The sequence below is a fragment of the Ambystoma mexicanum genome, chromosome 1p (genome assembly GCF_040938575.1).
Source record: "Ambystoma mexicanum isolate Mex_15411 chromosome 1p, UKY_AmexF1_1, whole genome shotgun sequence".
Taxonomy (NCBI): Eukaryota; Metazoa; Chordata; class Amphibia; order Caudata; family Ambystomatidae; genus Ambystoma; species Ambystoma mexicanum.
In genome coordinates this window covers 495,254,247-495,271,168 of record NC_090921.1, presented here as the reverse complement: position 1 = coordinate 495,271,168, position 16,922 = coordinate 495,254,247, and the positions used below count along the sequence as shown (strand labels likewise).

At 48.4% G+C, this 16,922-nt stretch overlaps 1 protein-coding gene across 4 annotated transcripts in view; it reads right to left on the bottom strand.

Moving 5' to 3' along the window:
- DPP9 (dipeptidyl peptidase 9) overlaps positions 1–16,922 on the bottom strand; it is a 1,325,370-nt gene that overhangs the window by 869,575 nt on the left and 438,873 nt on the right. For all 4 annotated transcript variants that reach the window (XM_069649353.1, XM_069649356.1, XM_069649354.1 and 1 more), the window contains one exon: positions 12,439–12,612. In XM_069649353.1, the coding sequence (XP_069505454.1) occupies positions 12,439–12,612 (174 nt within the window). The remainder of the gene's footprint in view (positions 1–12,438; positions 12,613–16,922) is intronic.

Genomic DNA, 16,922 nt, shown 5'->3' with positions numbered 1-16,922 from the left:
TATCTGCTTAGATTCTCATGCTGTGCATAGGCCGACATCTAGTGGAAGCTGCGGAGTGTTACAGTTTGTTTTTCGAAACTCGAAAATGGGCGTCGACACAGGGCGTGCCAGTAATACTATCCCTAGTGTGACGTCCACTGTACCCATGATCCCTCACGCGTCTAGGACCCTCAGATTGTATTTTATCTGACCTCAGGAAGCATGAGGAGTAGCGTGAGTACAGATGATCCAAGCAGATAGAGGATAGATAAGACTACAAGCATCCATGCGCCTTCTCTCAGAGGGGAGGAAGGGTGGGTCGCATGTGAATCTAAGCAGATACAAGCATCAGAAATACGATTACGGTGAGTAATGTATCCCTTCTGAGGCTTGTGGAATCTGCTTAGATCACATGCTGTGCATAGATTAGCGAGCAGTGTTAGAAGGAGGTGGGATTTGAGAAGGGTCATGAGCAAATAAATGTCTTAGAAGCGCTTGTCCCACTTCAGTATCTGTCTTGGAATGGGTGTCAATGCAGTAGTGGTGAGTAAAAGTGTGAATAGAGCTCCAAGTAGCTGCTTTGCAAATGGTGTCAAGGGGAACATTTGCAATGAAAGCCAGAGTGGCCCCAATGCCTCTTGTCGAGTGGGCTCTGGGCGTAAAAGGCAACGTTTTGTCAGAAAGAGAGTGACACAACTGGATACAGTTGACAATCCACTTGGAGATGGCACCCTTAGAGACGCGATCGCCCTCTTTGCCTGTGGCTAGGGAGACAAACAGTTGATCTGTTTTCCTAAGCGGTCTGGTCTTGTTTATGTAGTAAAGGACCGCTCTACGCACATCCAGGGTGTGTAGTTTAACCTCAGCCAAGCTTTGTGGGTTTTGGAAGAAAGCCGGAAGCTCGATGGACTGGTTTACATGGAATTTAAAAATAAACTTAGGTGAGAATCTAGGGTGTGTCCGTAAAACCAGCTTATCCTTATGAATAGTAAAGAAAGGATCCTGCACTGACAGAGCCTGAATTTCACTGACCCTTCTTATGGATGTAATGGCTACTAAGAAGGCAGTTTTATAGGTCAGGTGTTTGAGACTTGTCTTATGCATGGGCTCGAATGGGGGGCCCATGAGTTTAGATAGCACCAGGTTCAGGTCCCATCCTGGTGGTGGGTTAGATATAGGAGGATGAAATCTCTTTACTCCCTCCATTAAGGCTTTAACCACGGGTACCTTCCACCATGACACCTTGCTATGTGAGGTGGTGTACGCTGACAGTGCTGCCAGGTGTACCTTTAGTGAGTTGGGAACCAACCCTGCCGCCAGCAGGTGGAGCATGTATGTCACGATTGTGGAAGGAGTGCAATCAACTGGGTTGATTTGTTTATTCTGGCACCAGATAACAAATCTCTTCCATTTGTCGAAGTAGCAATGCCTCGTGTTCGGTTTCCTAGACTCTTTTAGGATGTCCATACACCTCTGTGGTAAATTGAGATGTCCAAACTCTATGACCTCAGGAGCCATGCTGCTAGGTTCATGGAGTTGGGTAGAGGATGCACCTTCTGACCTTGGTGCTGGGACAAAAGATTGTACCAGCCCGGGAGTTTGATGGGATAGCACATGAGAGTCTGCGTAGGTGTGGAAACCACGGTTGTCTCGCCCACATGTGAGCAACTAGGACGAGCGTCATCGACTCTCTGTTCATCTTGTTCACCACCTTCCTGATGAGGAGTTGGTGGAAAAGCGTACGCAAACATCCCTGACCAGTTCATCCACAGGGCGTTCCCCAGGGAGTCTGGTTGGGGAAACCTAGATGCGAATCCTGGGCACTGTCTGTTTTTGCTTGTGGCGAATAGGTCTATAGTGGGGAAAGCCCACTGAGAGAAGAGATCTTCTACGATTTCTCTGTGTAGACACCATTCGTGTTCCTCCGGAAGGGGATCTCTGCTCAAAGCGTCCGCAAGAGAATTGAGATCCCCTGGAACATGTTGAGATGACAGAAAGATGTTCAGTCTGAGTGCCCATATCCAAATTTTCTGGGCAAGTCTGGACAGATTTAGCAAACGAGTCCCTCCTTGCTTGTTCAGGTAGAACATGGCTGTCGTGCTGTCCGTCCGGATCTGCACCGACAGGTTCAGTAGGTGGGGCTCGAACGCTTGAAGTGCTCTGAAAACTGCCAGAAGCTCTAGCAGGTTGATGTGATTCTTGGCCACTGTGTGAGACCAGAGACCCTGAGCTGTGTGGTGGAGATGGTGAGCTCCCCATCCTGTCAGGCATGCGTCCGTCGTGACTACCGCCTGTATCTCGGGATCGTAAAAGGGTTTCCCCTTGGATAGATTGTCTCTTGTCCACCAGTGGAGGCTTTGTACAAGTGTTGGCGAAACAACCACTAGATCGTCCCACTGACCACTTGCCTGAGACCACAGTTTCGCCAACCATTCTTGCAGGGGACACATGCGCAGCTGCGCGCTGGGGACCAGGTAAATACATGACGCCATCATGCCCAGCAAACGCATTGCTTTGCGTACTGTTATCTGGCGACCGGTTTGATATTGCAGAATTTGCAGTAGTATATTCCGAATTCTTTCCTCTGAAGGAAAAGCCAACCCCTCTTGAGTATTTAGAACAGCTCCTAGGAACTGCTTGGAGGTGCTGGGCACCAGACTTGATTTTTTCTCGTTTATGGAGAAGCCCAATTCGAACAGGAGGTCGATAGTTCTTTAAATGTTTGTCCTGCAAATTACTGGGGTCTCCCCCGTGATGAGCCAGTTGTCCAGATAAGAGTACACTGGGATTGCCTCCCTGCGTAGGTGCTGCCGCCGCCACCGCCAGTACCTTGGTGAATACCCTTGGAGCCGAGGCTATCCCGAAGGGCAGTACCTTGAACTGGTAGTGCTGACTGTCCACCTTGAAGCGCAGATATTTTCTGTGCACTGGGAACATGGAAATATGAAAATAGGCATCTTTCATATCTAATGTTGCCATGTAATCACCCTTTTTTAGGAGGGGAATGACCTCTTGGAGAGTAGTCATGCGAAATTTTTGGGGCTTGACATACTTGTTTGCAGGCCGTAAGTCCAATACTGGGCGCATTGTCAAATCTTTTTTTGGCACAAGGAAGTAAGTTGAATAAATACCCTTGTTTACCTGGTGTCCCGGGACGAGTTCTATCGCGTCCTTTGCGAGAAGATTTTCGATCTCTTCGAGTAGGATCTTCTGGTGGTCTAAGGAGTGTATTCTTTGTTATGGAGGGCGGTTTCAGGGACGCTCTAGGAGTTCTATGCAGTATACTGTGGACAGCACCCATCTGTCTGATGTGATCCCTTCCCAAGCTTGGGTGAAGATGGAAATGCGTCCCCCTACTGGGGATGCGTGAGAAGGGACCCTGAACTGAGCGTCACTGTCTTGGTGGAGGCGTGCCCCCTCCTTTATTGGGACTGCCTCTACCCCTACCACAACCTCTTGTTACCCCTGCCATAACTCTGGGTAGACGGCTGGTTAGTGTTGCATGGAGTACCCTGGCCTTGGGAATAGTTTGAGCCTCTTTGGGAGTTTTGTCCGCGAGGCCGACGAAAATTGCCATTCCCTCTCTGGTTAAGGGGTTTATTGGTTAGTTGCCCTAGGGACTTGAGCGTTTCGTACTCGTCCTTGGCATTCTTCAGCGCGTCCTCGACCGCCTTTCCAAACAATAGATCCGGCTCCACCGGCTTATCTATCAATGATGCTTTGGTCTCAGCCTTGAACCCAGACTGCTGTAGCCAAGCATGCCTCTTGATGACCGTGCTTTCAGCAATTAATCTGCTGGGGTTATCCGCGGCATCAAAGGTTGATTTTAAAATGCAACCCGACACGGCTCTCCCCTCTGCCGAAACTCGTGCCAATTGGGTTTTTAAGGGTTCTGGGGCTGAGTCTATGAGAGCCGCGACTTATTCCCACTGGTGGCAGTTGTAACTAGCCAGCAGGGTGGTGGAGTTGGCAATCCTTGCCTGGTAGGCGGAAGTGGAGGCTACTTTCCTGCCCAAGCCATAAATCTTCTTGCTCTCCTTGTCGGGGGGAGCTTCGGACGATGACAAGGGTGTTCCCGCCCTCTTACGGGTGTTTGTAACAACCATGGAGTCCGGTTTGAGATGTCCCCTTATGTACAGTGGGTCAGATTGGGCTGCCCTGAAAAGCTTTTCAATTCTGGGGTTTACTGCCCTAGTGAGATTGGGGTTAACAAGGGAAGGGTCTATCCTCCTTTGTATCGACTTAAGGATAGGGATGGCCTGAGCAACAGGTCTCCTTTCTCCCACCAATTCCTCTGCAAAGTCCCTCTCTTCCTGAGCACCTTGGGTGTCAATGTGGAAGTGCTGTGCCGCTCTGGACAGGACCTCATTTAGGAGAGGCTGGTTGTTGACAGGGGAATCGGTAACCGCGGGCTCTTTCTCTACCGGGGAATCTACACTGTATGTATCTGGGTCGTCCTCCTCCTCCTCCTCCTCCTCCTCCTCTTGGTCCTCATCATCCCCATAATAGCCCGTCCCAGTTTGTTCTTCGAACATGCCCACGTCTGGATCCTCACCAAAGGATGGATCTTCCTGATATTGAGAATAGGGCTGTATATAAAAGGGGTCTGAAGACTGAGTAGGTGCTTCACCCCGGGACTTCTTCCTTGGGGGTATTGGATCCTTAGAGCCTGAGGAAGTTGCCCCTTCTGGGGTATAAGATAGAAAGTGTTCCGGGTTTTTGGTGTAGAAATCTGCCAATGATGACATCCTTGACATTACTCTGTCCATGTCATCACTGGACCATTCCCTTGAACTGGGAATAACTATTCTGGAGTGCTTTCCCCGTTTTATCCTGACTAGACCTACTGGCCTGAACAGGGGCCTTAGGGACAAGAGACTGAGACTTGTCCGTCTGTTTAGGTGGAGTAGAATGTAGTTTAGGAGTTGAAGTAGGCTGGGACTGCTTACTTCGTTGTTTTCCCCCCTCCCCGTGGGTGGAAGAGTGTTTCCCCAAATTTTGGGCCCTATCAGAGCTTTTCGACGCCTGGCGCAGAGATTCGGGGGTAGAGTCCCTGTCTCTGGAGAGTGTAAGGGATTCGGTAGCAGCCTCCGCGCTGCCTGCAGACGCCGACTCCTGGAGTGCGGCCTGGGGGTAGAGGTCGGCGTTGTCCTCCGACGACCGAACCTCAGTCACTAAGGGGAGCGAGGCACTCTTAGCAACAGTGGAGGGTTGCCTGGTGCCATGAGGCGATCTCAAACGCGAACGCCCAGAGGACACTGACTCGGTGGACCGTTCTCTACATGCCTCTTTCCGAGAACTTGACGTGCGCGTCGAGTCTCGGTTGGACCTTTGTTTGCTGGAAGTGGTGTGGGTAGCGCTCGTGTCGCCGGGTGTCTTCCCCATAGCTGCCCTGCCGGACAACCTTCCGAGGTCGGGGACTTGCGCTTGGCTGTCCATCGAAGGCACCCTCCGCGGCCATGGCCTCTTGTCGCCTGGCATGGTGGGCCCAATGCTTTGTCGAACGGTCCTTAAGGGTCTTCGGTTTGAACCGACTGCACGCTCTGCAATTCGCCTCGGGGTGGTCCTTCGGCAAGCAGAGGTTACACGTGACGTGTCTGTCAACCCAAGGATACTTGCGGTTGCACTTGGGGCAAAATTGAAAAGGGGTACCCTCCATACGCACCCTGTGGCAGCGGGTTGGGAGTGTAGGAATATAAGTAATGTACCTATATTAATCAGAGTATAGGATATGTGCCACCCCCCACTCTCCCTACTTGCAGGGCCGAGTCCAGAGGACTTCCGAGGCCCGGGCCGAGGCCAGAGGCCTTCCGAGGCCCAAATCCGTCGCTGTAGTTCGACGGTTGACTTTTCTCCGATCCGGTGTCGAGTGTCGATGTTCGGAGACTCGACGTATAGGTGGAATAAACGGGGAAATATATAATAATATTTGCAAAATCTGACTAAGTCAGGGAACTCCGCTCAGTGCTTCCGACCAGCATGGCGGAAAAAAACAATCTGAGGGTTCTAGACGCGTGAGGGATCATGGGTACAGTGGACGTCACACTAGGGATAGTATTACTGGCACGCCCTGTGTCGACGCCCATTTTCGAGTTTCGAAAAACAAACTATAATACTCCACAGCTTCCACTAGATGCCGGCCTATGCACAGCATGGTCACTGCGGAGTATTGCATTTTGTTTTTCGTAGTCGAAAAGGGGACGTCGACAAGGCGTGTCTGTAACACTATCCCTATAGTGACGTGCGTTGTGCCCACAATCCCTCACGCGTCGAGGTCCCTCTGTTTGTATTTTTTCTGCCCTGAGTGAGCCTTTCTGCCCTGAGGGAGCCTTCTATTCTGTGAGTACAGAAAAGAGAGAGATGTAGAAAGATGTCTATGTTCCTTCCATCCGAGCGGGGAGGAAGGGTGGGCGCATGTGAATCTAAGCAGATACAACCATCAGAAATGCTTTTACGGTAAGTAATGCATTGTCTTCTGATGTTTGTTAATCTGCTTAGAATCACATGCTGTGCATAGACTAGCGAGCAGTACCCAGAGTTGGCGGTGGGTTATGAGAAGGAACAGTAGAGAAAAGATGTCTTAATACTGCCTGTCCCACCTGGGAGTCAGATCTAGAGTGTGCATCTAGACAGTAGTGTTTTGTAAAGGTGTGCACAGAACTCCAGGTAGCCGCTTTGCAGATGGACTCAAGGGGAACATTTGCAATGAACGCTATGGAAGCCCCAGTGCCTCGAGTGGAATGTGCTCTTGGCTTGAAGGGTAGTTCTCTCTTAGCAAGAGTGTAACAGAGAGTGATGCATTGAACAATCCATCTAGATATAGTGGACTTTGAGACTGCATCTCCTTCTCTTCCTGCTGCCACCGAGACAAAGAACTGATTAGTCTTTCTCAGTGGTCTGGTTCTTTCCATGTAGAACATGACAGCTCTGCGTACATCTAGTGTATGCAGACTTTTTTCTCCCAAGCTGGAAGGGTTTTGAAAGAACGTTGGTAGTTCTATTGACTGGTTTACATGAAATTTCGAGATGAATTTTGGTGCAAACCTTGGGTGTGTGCGTAGAACCACCTTATCTTTGTGAACTGTTACGAAGGGGTCTAGAACAGAAAGAGCCTGTAGTTCACTTACTCTCCTAATGGAGGTGATAGCTATTAGGAAAGCAGTCTTAAGAGTGAGGTCTTTAAGAGTTGCCTTGTGCATGAGCTCAAAGGGCGGGCCCATGAGTCTAGAAAGTACCACATTTAAGTCCCATCCGGGAGCTGGGTTAGCTATCGGAGGGTGTATTCTCTTTACCCCCTCCATGAAGGCTTTGATAACTGGTATCTTCCACCACGACACTTTAAGTTGGGAAGTGGTGTATGCAGAAAGTGCCGCTAGGTGGACTTTAATGGAATTGAACACTAGACCTGAATCCAGTAAATGGGTCAAGTACAGAACAATGTTTGTGGGAGAGCAGTCAACCGGGTTGATGCTCTTACCTCTACACCAGATGACAAATCTTTTCCACTTGCTAGAATAGCAGTGGCGAGTATTAGGTTTTCTGGCTTCCCTGAGGATGTCCATACATCTCTGCGGGAGTTGTAGATGTCCAGATTCTATGATCTCAGGAGCCAGGCTGCTAAGTTCATGGTCTGAGGGCATGGATGCAGTGTCCTGCCCTTGTCCTGTGACAGCATGTTGTACGGGCAGGGAAGTCTCACTCGGGGAGATAGGGACATCTCCATCAAGTGAGCGAACCATGGCTGCCGGGTCCACATTGGGGCCACTAGTATCATGGAAACCTGCTCCTGGTGCATCTTGTGCACCACCTTGTTGAGAAGGGGAGTCGGGGGAAAGGCGTAAACAAATTTCCCTGACCATTGAATCGACAGACCGTTCCCCTTGGACTGGTTTTGGGGGTACCTGGAGGCGTAACTTTGGCATTGTGAGTTCTCCAGTGTTGCGAACAGGTCTATTTCCGGGAATCCCCATTGCGTGAAGACGTCTAAGACGATGCCTTTGTGCAATTGCCATTCGTACTCTTCGGGCAGGGGGAAGTCTCTGCTGAGTTCGTCTGCTAGCAGATTGAGTTCCCCTGGTATGTGTTGTGACAGTAGGAACATGTGTTTGAGAGCCCACTTCCATATATTCTGGGACAGCTTGGACAGTCTTGGAGAGTGGGTTCCCCCCTGCTTGTTGATGTAGTACATGGCTGTGGTGCTGCCTGTAATCACTGTCTTTCCTTGTAGGTGTTCCTGGAAGGCTTTTAGTGCTTTGAACACCGCCAGTAGCTCCAGTAGGTTTAAGTGCTTGGATGCTACGTTCGGAGTCCAGACTCCGTGAGCAGTTTGATGGGATAGGGGAGCCCCCCCATCCTGTGAGGGATGCATCTGTGGTTAGAGTGGCTTCCACCGCGGGTGTGGCAAAGGGTTTCCCTATTATCAGGTTTTCCTTTGTCCACCACCGTAGCGAGAGAACCAAGGCCTGCGAGACCAACACTAGATCGTCCCATTGTCCGCTGGCCTGACACCACTGGCTGTTGAGCCACTCTTGCATTGGGCGCATGCGCAGGCGCGCGTGAGGTACCAAATAAATACACAACGCCATCATACCTAGCAAACGCATCGCTTTGCGCACCGTCATCTCTCGACCTGCCACATATTGGGGGATCTGAAACAGCATGTTTTGGACCCTCTCGGAGGGGAAGACGAGGCCGTCCCTTGTTCGAATTAGAGCCCCTAGGAATTGTTTGATTTGGCTGGGGTCTAAGCTGGACTTCTTCTCGTTGATGGAGAAGCCCAGTTGGAACAAAAGGTCTACAGTCTTTTGGGTGTTTGAGAAGCATGTCTCGTAAGAATCCCCTGTTATGAGCCAGTCGTCGAGGTAAGGGTATACTGGGATGGATAACCTGCGCAGGTGTGCCGCTGCCACTGCTAGTACCTTCGTGAATACCCTTGGTGCAGATGCTATGCCGAAGGGTAGCACTCTGAACTGGTAGTGTTTGCCCTCTATCATGAACCTGAGGTATTTTCTGTGCGCTGGCAACATTAAAATATGAAAGTATGCATCTTTCATGTCCAATGTTGTCATGTAATCTCCCTGTGATAGCAGTGGGATCACTTCCTGTAAGGTCACCATACGAAACTTCTGAGGTTTGACAAACTTGTTCGCTGGGCGCAGATCTAATACAGGGCGCATGGTTAGATCCTTTTTGGGTACAAGGAAGTACACTGAATAAATACCTTCCATTACCTGAGATAGAGGCACGACCTCTATGGCTCCTTTTTCCAGCAGTTGGTCCACTTTTTGGAGAAGGATGGCGAGGTGTTCTGGTGTCATGCGGCGTCCCCTCAGGGGTCTGTATGTTGGGGAACTGTTGAACTCTATACAGTAGCCGCGGGCTACGGTGGAAAGTACCCAGCGGTCTGATGTTATTCCCTCCCATGCTGGAAGAAAGGATGTTAACCGGCCCCCGACCGGCGTTGCATGGGAGGGGACGCGAATCTTCGCGTCACTTGGTGGTGTTGTTGGCTTGGGAGCCTCTGGGGGTGGAACCCCGGCCTCTTCCCTTGCCACGACGTTGACCCCTCTGATTGTACTGGCCGCTATTACTCTGGTAGTTGCTGGCTGAGTACTGTTGTTGTTGGTTTTGTTGCTGGCGTTGTCCACGAAAAAAGCGCTTATTACCAAATCCCCGCCTATTAGGGGGCTTAGAAATTTGGTCTAAGGTCTTTATTTTATCAAATTCTTTCTTCGCGTTCTCCAGCGCGTCATCCACTGCTCTCCCAAAGAGGTTGGATTCCTCTATGGGTTTATTAATAAGGGATGCTTGTGTTTCCGCCTTAAATCCGGAATTGCAAAGCCAGACGTGATGCTTCAGTAAAATTCCTTGTACCAAAGTGCGGCCAGCCGTCTCTGCTGCATCGAGGGTATTCTTGACAATGCTTTGATTGACCAGAGAGCCCTCGTTAACTGTAGCCAGTAAACAAGTCCTTAGGGGTTCGGGAGCTTCTTCGATGTCCTGTCTGAGCTTAGCCCATTGAGCATCGGCGTAGCTTGCCAATAGGGTATTATTATTGGCGATTCTGGTAGAGAATGCTGCAGAGGTGGTGATTCTCTTGGCTAGGGCATACAGCTTCTTCCCCTCTTTATCTGGGGGCGCCTCGCTAGTAGATAGTGGGACTCCTGCCCTTTTTCTGGTGTTGGTCACGACCAGGGAGTCCGGGATTGAGTGACCCTTAATGTATAATGGGTCTGATTGAGAGGGAGAGAACAGTTTCTCAATCCTCGGATTGACCCCTCTCACCAATGCAGGAGTGGAAAGAGAAAGTGTAATACATCTCTTAACTGAGGCGAGGATAGGTATAACCTGGCTAGTGGGGGGGTTTTCTATGATAATCCTCTCCACAAAATCGGTGTCTGGGGTGACGTCTCCAGTTTCGATTTCGAAATGTGCTGCTGCCTTCTTCAGCAGTGCATTGAAGGTGGGTTGATCATCGACAGGCGAAGGGTTCCTGACTGGTGTAGTTTCAGTAGACCCGATGACTATATACTGCTACTGCCTGTGTCAGTCGACCTAGCCGGTGACTGCCAGGGATTTGGTCGCCCTCGCCTGTATCTTCCTGGAATCCTTCCTCACATAGGTTAGTTTCCTCGTGAAAACCTTCCTCTTCTTGTTGGTCCTCAACATAGGTGAACTCATCTTCCTCTTGGAAGAAGGTGTCTTCTTCAGTGGGATTGTAAGAGTTTATGTCCTCCTGTATGGGGCTATAAAACTTCTGGTATTTAGCCCTTGGACTCTCAAGGGGTGCCTCCCTTGGTCTCTTGGGTGCCCTGTCTTCTGGGATGGACATGAACCTATCTAGTTTGTCCATACAGGTCTGGAACCTTTCAAAGGTCCACTGAGGTCGGCCAGGACGGTCTTGGAAAGAAAAGGGGGTTTCTTCCTCCTGTAATTGTCTGGTTCTGTCCCATAACGTCGAAGAAAGAGAGCCTTCGCCTTCTGAGTAGCCTTCTTGCTGGCTAGGGCCTTCCGACGGCGACGGGAACTGACCTGATCTGTTTTCCGTCGCCTTTGGCGTATCTTTAGCCTTGTGCGCGGTTTTCGGCGTTTCACTCGCCGTACGTTTTTGGCCGTCCTTAGATGCTATGCGCGCGAGGCTTTCGTTGATCATTCTCTCTTCCGAGGGATCGGTCGCCGTCGCGCTATGGAGCGTCGACCCTTTGCTCGTCGAGTCCTTCGTCGTCGAGTCCTTGTTGGCAACGTGAGCGCTCTTGCGATGCGTGTCGCCGGAAATTTTGGTGTTAGCGCCCTTATTTTTAGGGTGCCCAGTCACCTGTCGCGGAAGCGGTGGCGGGGAGGGCTGCCGACCCTTACGGTCGGTGGAAGACGTCGGTGGGCCCGGCGTCCCCGTTGGCGCTAAGGCTGTCTTCAACGAATGTGTGCCTGGGGGTATGTGCTTTGGTGTTTTTCTGTGTGCGTCCTTGTCGCCGGGGTGTTCATCCCCATAAGCTGGGCGTGAGCCGGGCTTGTCGGGGCCGGGGACGGACGAGGAGCGAGAGCGCTCCTTTGAGAGGTCTACAGCCTCCGTTACGGGGGCCGTGTAGTCACTGTCCTCGTCACACTCGGCGGCGGCAGCAGCGGGCGAGGAGTCAGGCCTAGACATGGCGTAGGCCGCCCACCTTTTGACCCTGCGGTCCTTTAGAGTTTTGGGCTTTAGTAATTTACAGGCCGCACAGCCGTCCTCCTGGTGATCGAGGGGTAAGCAACGGTTACACCGTTTGTGCTTATCCTTCCAGGTATATTTACCCTTGCAAAGCGAGCAAAACCTAAATGGCGTCCTCTCCATAGCTGAGAGTAATAGGTGTGACTACGACCTCGAAAGAGAGGGAGGGCAAAGAGAAAGGCATTCTTAAAGAAAAGAAAGAAAGACCACAAAGTCCCACTCTCCCTACTGTGTATGGCCGGCGAGGCCAGGCCACGTGTTCGGCAGCGCCGAAGGATCTCCTCTGCTCGTCCTTCCGTCGAAGATCTTGCTCGGCGGAGAAATGGCTCTGCGTCGAGGGAGGGATCTATCGTTATTGATATTAATAACAAACGACCAAAGGTCGAAGAAACTATTTGGCAATGTCTCTCGAGGAGCTCCGCATAAAGGCGACCAGTAGCTGGGCGGAAAAAAAACAATCTGAGGAACCTCGACGCGTGAGGGATTGTGGGTACAACGCACGTCACTATAAGGATAGTGTTACAGACACGCCTTGTCGACGTCCCCTTTTCGACTACGAAAAACAAAATGCAATACTCCTATACTGTGCATAGGTCCGACCACTGGATGTCGGACCTATGCACAGCATGTGATTCTAAGCAGATTAACAAACATCAGAAATATATACACACACACACACACGCCAGAAAGCACATTAATGTGACCTTACAAACGCATTGTCCACTGTAGCTGAGCTGTGAGTATAATCTACTTACAATGAATCCGTTTTGGCCCCCGTCCCGGATGTAGAAAAGGCTGTTGCTGGCCTGGAACAGGAAGAGGCCACTGTCTCTGTGGAAATCATACGAGGTGATCCCAAAGACACCGAGCCGTTTGCGTTCTCGAAGCAATTCCTCCTCGCGAGAGTACATACCCTGGTGAGGGGTGGCCTTGTTAAATAAGAAAAGAGCAGATAAGTAACACTGTTCAACCTCATCCAAACCACAATTCCACTACAAAACCATTTTTAACACATCCCCAAAAATATAACATAAAATGTGTATTTGTAGATTGCACGCTCAACCCCAGAGGTGCATCTTGGTGCTATTGACAGATAACAGATGTTTATTGTTACCCAACTCAATGGTACTCATTTTTATTGACCTCGGAAGGATGAAGGGTTTAGTGGGCTGCCCGAGATTCGAACCTGTGACCATGAGGTCAAACACAGGCCCCTGTAGTGGATGCATTAGTCTACTGAGCCACAGACCCGGCTAAATAAAAAGCTCTTCTACCAAAAGGAAAACTAGTAATGAAAAGGATATTTGTGGCTTTTGCAAAGTGTGCTTGTTTACGGTGTTGCTATTTATCATCTCATATCAAGGTACAATTTACCAGCTATTGCGTAACATATGGCTAGGTACACCTTACAGGTAATGCCATCATATGCCCACCATTATATGCTCAGGTATCCATATCAGGAGTTTTGTATATTTTCTAAAGGTGGCCATTGTATGCCAACATACTCCCCATCTATAGTTATCATATGTCCCAATATTAAGAACATTTGCAAGTCATTGATATAATTTGCCAAGGTACTTTCACTAGTTGTCAGGTATTACCATGAAGTGTCTAGGTCCTAGCACCATTAGTTAAATATCATTTGCCAGATACAGACAAACAATGCCAGGTTATTGGACCGTTTGCTATGTATTGCCACCATTTGGCAGATAGTGGCATTATATAAAAGGTTCTAAGACCACATGCAAGATGTAGCATCAAATGTCTAGGTGAACAGACACTTAATTTGGGAACTAAGCAGTGCAAACAGCCACTAAAACCCTATGAAAGCTAGACAAATGCACCTGTGGAAACTCCAGGAAGCAATGGGCTGTTGCCCCAGTGAAAGAAGCTCTGCATGCTATCTGTTAAGATGGATTTCCAAAATCTGCCCTCGAGGAAGGATTCTGGAGAAGGGGGGCACACTATTATGGTGAACCAGGAGACACTGGGAGTCAAGCCAAATCCAATCAATGTAAGGTAGCTGAGCGACAAAGCTTAGTCCCAGGAAGAGTGCGAGTGGTCAAGGGCTACAACGAGTGAACAGAGAGCAAGAGAGTCAAGTATAAAAATAACAACAGTTTATTAGGCCTTTAGAATACACACTAAGCAAGTAAAGTATTTAGTTGAACATTGTCACACCCACACTTCTAAAACAAATACATAGGATGCAGGTGCAAAGCCCTAAACGTGAAGGGAAGTACAAGCTCCGGAAATTCTATTAGCATAAAGATTTGGTCCTTTTTAGTGTCAGTGTTTCTGTCAAACCCGAAAAAGCAATCTGGTGAAAAAATGACCAAAAGAATTACCAAAATATACTGCCAAAGACCAAACAGACCAGAAGAAACATAATGATACACTGCAACCTAGTCAACGCCAGATCAAAATCCAAGACAACAGCAGAAATATACGACTTGCTACGCGATGGAGGGATAGACATGCTATTCCTCACAGAAAATTAAATAAAGGTAAAAGTGCACCACTGCCGACTGCGAGGAGCCAGGAATGAGACGCAGACACAGAGAAATCATGATTGCGGTTACAAACTTTTATTTAAATGAAAAAAGAGGTTGGAAAATGCCTCACTGTCCCTATTCTAAGAGGTATTTCGATACCTCAATCAAATCTGTCCAATGTCAAGATGTCCAAAGCAAAACTGCCCTGTGTCCGAAATCCTATCCTTGCCCTCACATTCTAAAAGTAACTAAGTTGCTAGGGGAAATGTCTCTGGTCTTAAAAGGTGCACAAATGTTCAAGTTCAAAAGAAATATATAGATACTTCAACACAAATTTGCCAAAGGATATGTTCCAACACAAAGTTCCCAATGGATATAATCCAACACAAAGTTCCCACTAATAAGGTTCACCATTCCAGGGGATCGTTCCCTTCCCCAGGTTCCTATTCAAGGGTTTTAAGATTCCCAAGGGTCCAAATTTTCTTTGAAGGTTGCTGGTTAGCAACAAAACACTTTGTAATAAAAAACAACTTGCGTTTCCACTTCAGTTTAACTTTATTCAGTCTTGTCTTGGACTGGCATATTCCTCTGCCAAGACTTCTTTATCTGGTTTGCTTTATACACTAGCCAACTTTGACTTTGCCTGGTATACTTTCCTGCATGGCTTTTAGTGTTAGTCTTTTTGATCCACATGCAACTGTTTTGGTTTCACAAAGTTCACATGGCGATCGGTTATCCTTCTCTCCCCTTGACCTCTCTCTGGCTTTGCTTCCCTTTCACACACTTGTAAAAAGTGTTTACTTCTTATACTCTTTTCCATTCGTTCCTTTTCGGCAAACTCATGTCTCATGTTCTTTTATATTCAATTCACTGTCTTTTAACATACTTCTGTTACGTTGCCTAACCACCCCAGTGACACACAGCAGATGTCCACAACTTTGTGGAACTCTTCCGTCCCTCACAACCCCAATATATGTTGCAAAACAACCAAATATTTGCCGTTTACTGTATCATTTTATAATAATACCACTGTGAACATGTTTCTATAGTAAAAGTAATTTTACTATGCCTGTGTATTGGTTTTCATATGAACAATATTCAATATTTTACACATAAAATTAATTTTGTTTTTATAAAGCAAATTCAATACAAAATTCAATTACAAAAGAAAGAGAAATGAACTTGATAAATATACAGTTACTTCCGTTATTGTATCTCCAGAAAGTATAGTACAATTATTGGTCCAATTATTCCCAATCAAATCCTACACAATTTTACACATTGATGGATTGGTAGTGATGGTAGTGTCCTAATTCCTTAAATGTCTGCTCTGCGGGTTTTCGGAAACCATTCTCTTTATCGGGGCTTTTAATTCAATGCAATGTTACTCCTTTTCTTTTCTATAATTAATAATAATGATCATATATTAGATTTCAAATTATTATTTTGTTAACGTCAATAATTTTGTCGGTTATGTATTCCAATTGCAATAATCACCTGGATGAACTGTTTGTAATGACATTTTTGAATCTTACTTCTATCAGAACTCGCTTTCTCCTGTGAATAGGAGAGGTGTAATCAATCAACTGAAGAGGCTGTGTCTTGCAGAGTTAAAATCTTAGTGCTAAAAAGACATTGGGCCTCATTACGAGTCCGGCGGTAACCGTGGCGGTAAAACCGCCTGGTTACCGCCGGACTCGTATTACCATTCCGCATCCGTGATTCCCGGAATTACCGGGGTATTACAACCCCGGTTTTCCGGGAATCACGGAGGCGGAATGGTGTTAATCCCCATTCCCATTGAGTCCCATGGGACTCAATGGGGATCATGGAAACACTGGCAGCATCTTGTAATGCTGCCGGTGTTTCCTCGTCCGCCTGCAGGCGGGCGGTGTTAAACCCGCCAGGTCAGACCTGGTGGGAACATCACCTCCCGCCTGCAGGAGTTGTGATCGCCCGGCATGGAAACAACGGTGGCGGCGGGTTTACCGCCACCGTTGTTTCCATACCGGGCGATTTGTAATGAGGCCCATTGTGCTGATATAAAAATGAAATACCATCAATTAGCTAAAAACTGGATTTAGTATCTTATCTGGTTTAGTATACCTGTGTAAGGTAGAAAAGAGTCCACCGCTCTATGCTGGTAAAGAAACGTCTAGTCAATTACTTGGGTCCTTCAGGTTCCACATCTCTGGTTTCCTGTAGCCTTCTTTCTCTTGCGGTAGATTTAGAGAGGCGTTTCGGTGCTCCGCCTCCAGTTTGCAGGCTCATCGGCTACACTCGCCGGTCTCCACGTCCTTCGCGGCTCCCGCCTGATTGCAGAGACTTTCTCTGTGCTTGGATGGCTTAAGTGCTGCTCTCTGGTTCCCGCGGCAGCCAACCTGACTTGCCTTTCTCTTCTGGTGCAGTCCCAGCACGGCAAACCATTTCCAGCAGCCTTCCTCCTTCTGCCTTCCTCTAAAGCAGTTGGCTCTACAGACTTCTCTCCAGCAGCTCAGCAGTCCCTAGGTCAGCGAAGAGTGGACACAGCTTCCCCAGGTAGCTCTCTCTTGCTCAATTCAGGTTCCGCTTTTTAAATGTCACGGCACCTGTGATATGCTCGTGAACACTAGAGCGCGTACTGTACTTCTCAGTCTCGTGGATCTTCATTGCTCCCTTCAGCCTCCTTGTCTCAGTATTCTCATATGTATGAAAAGGCTGAGACTTTCTGGTTTTCTTTTTACATGATACTGGAAGTTGTTATT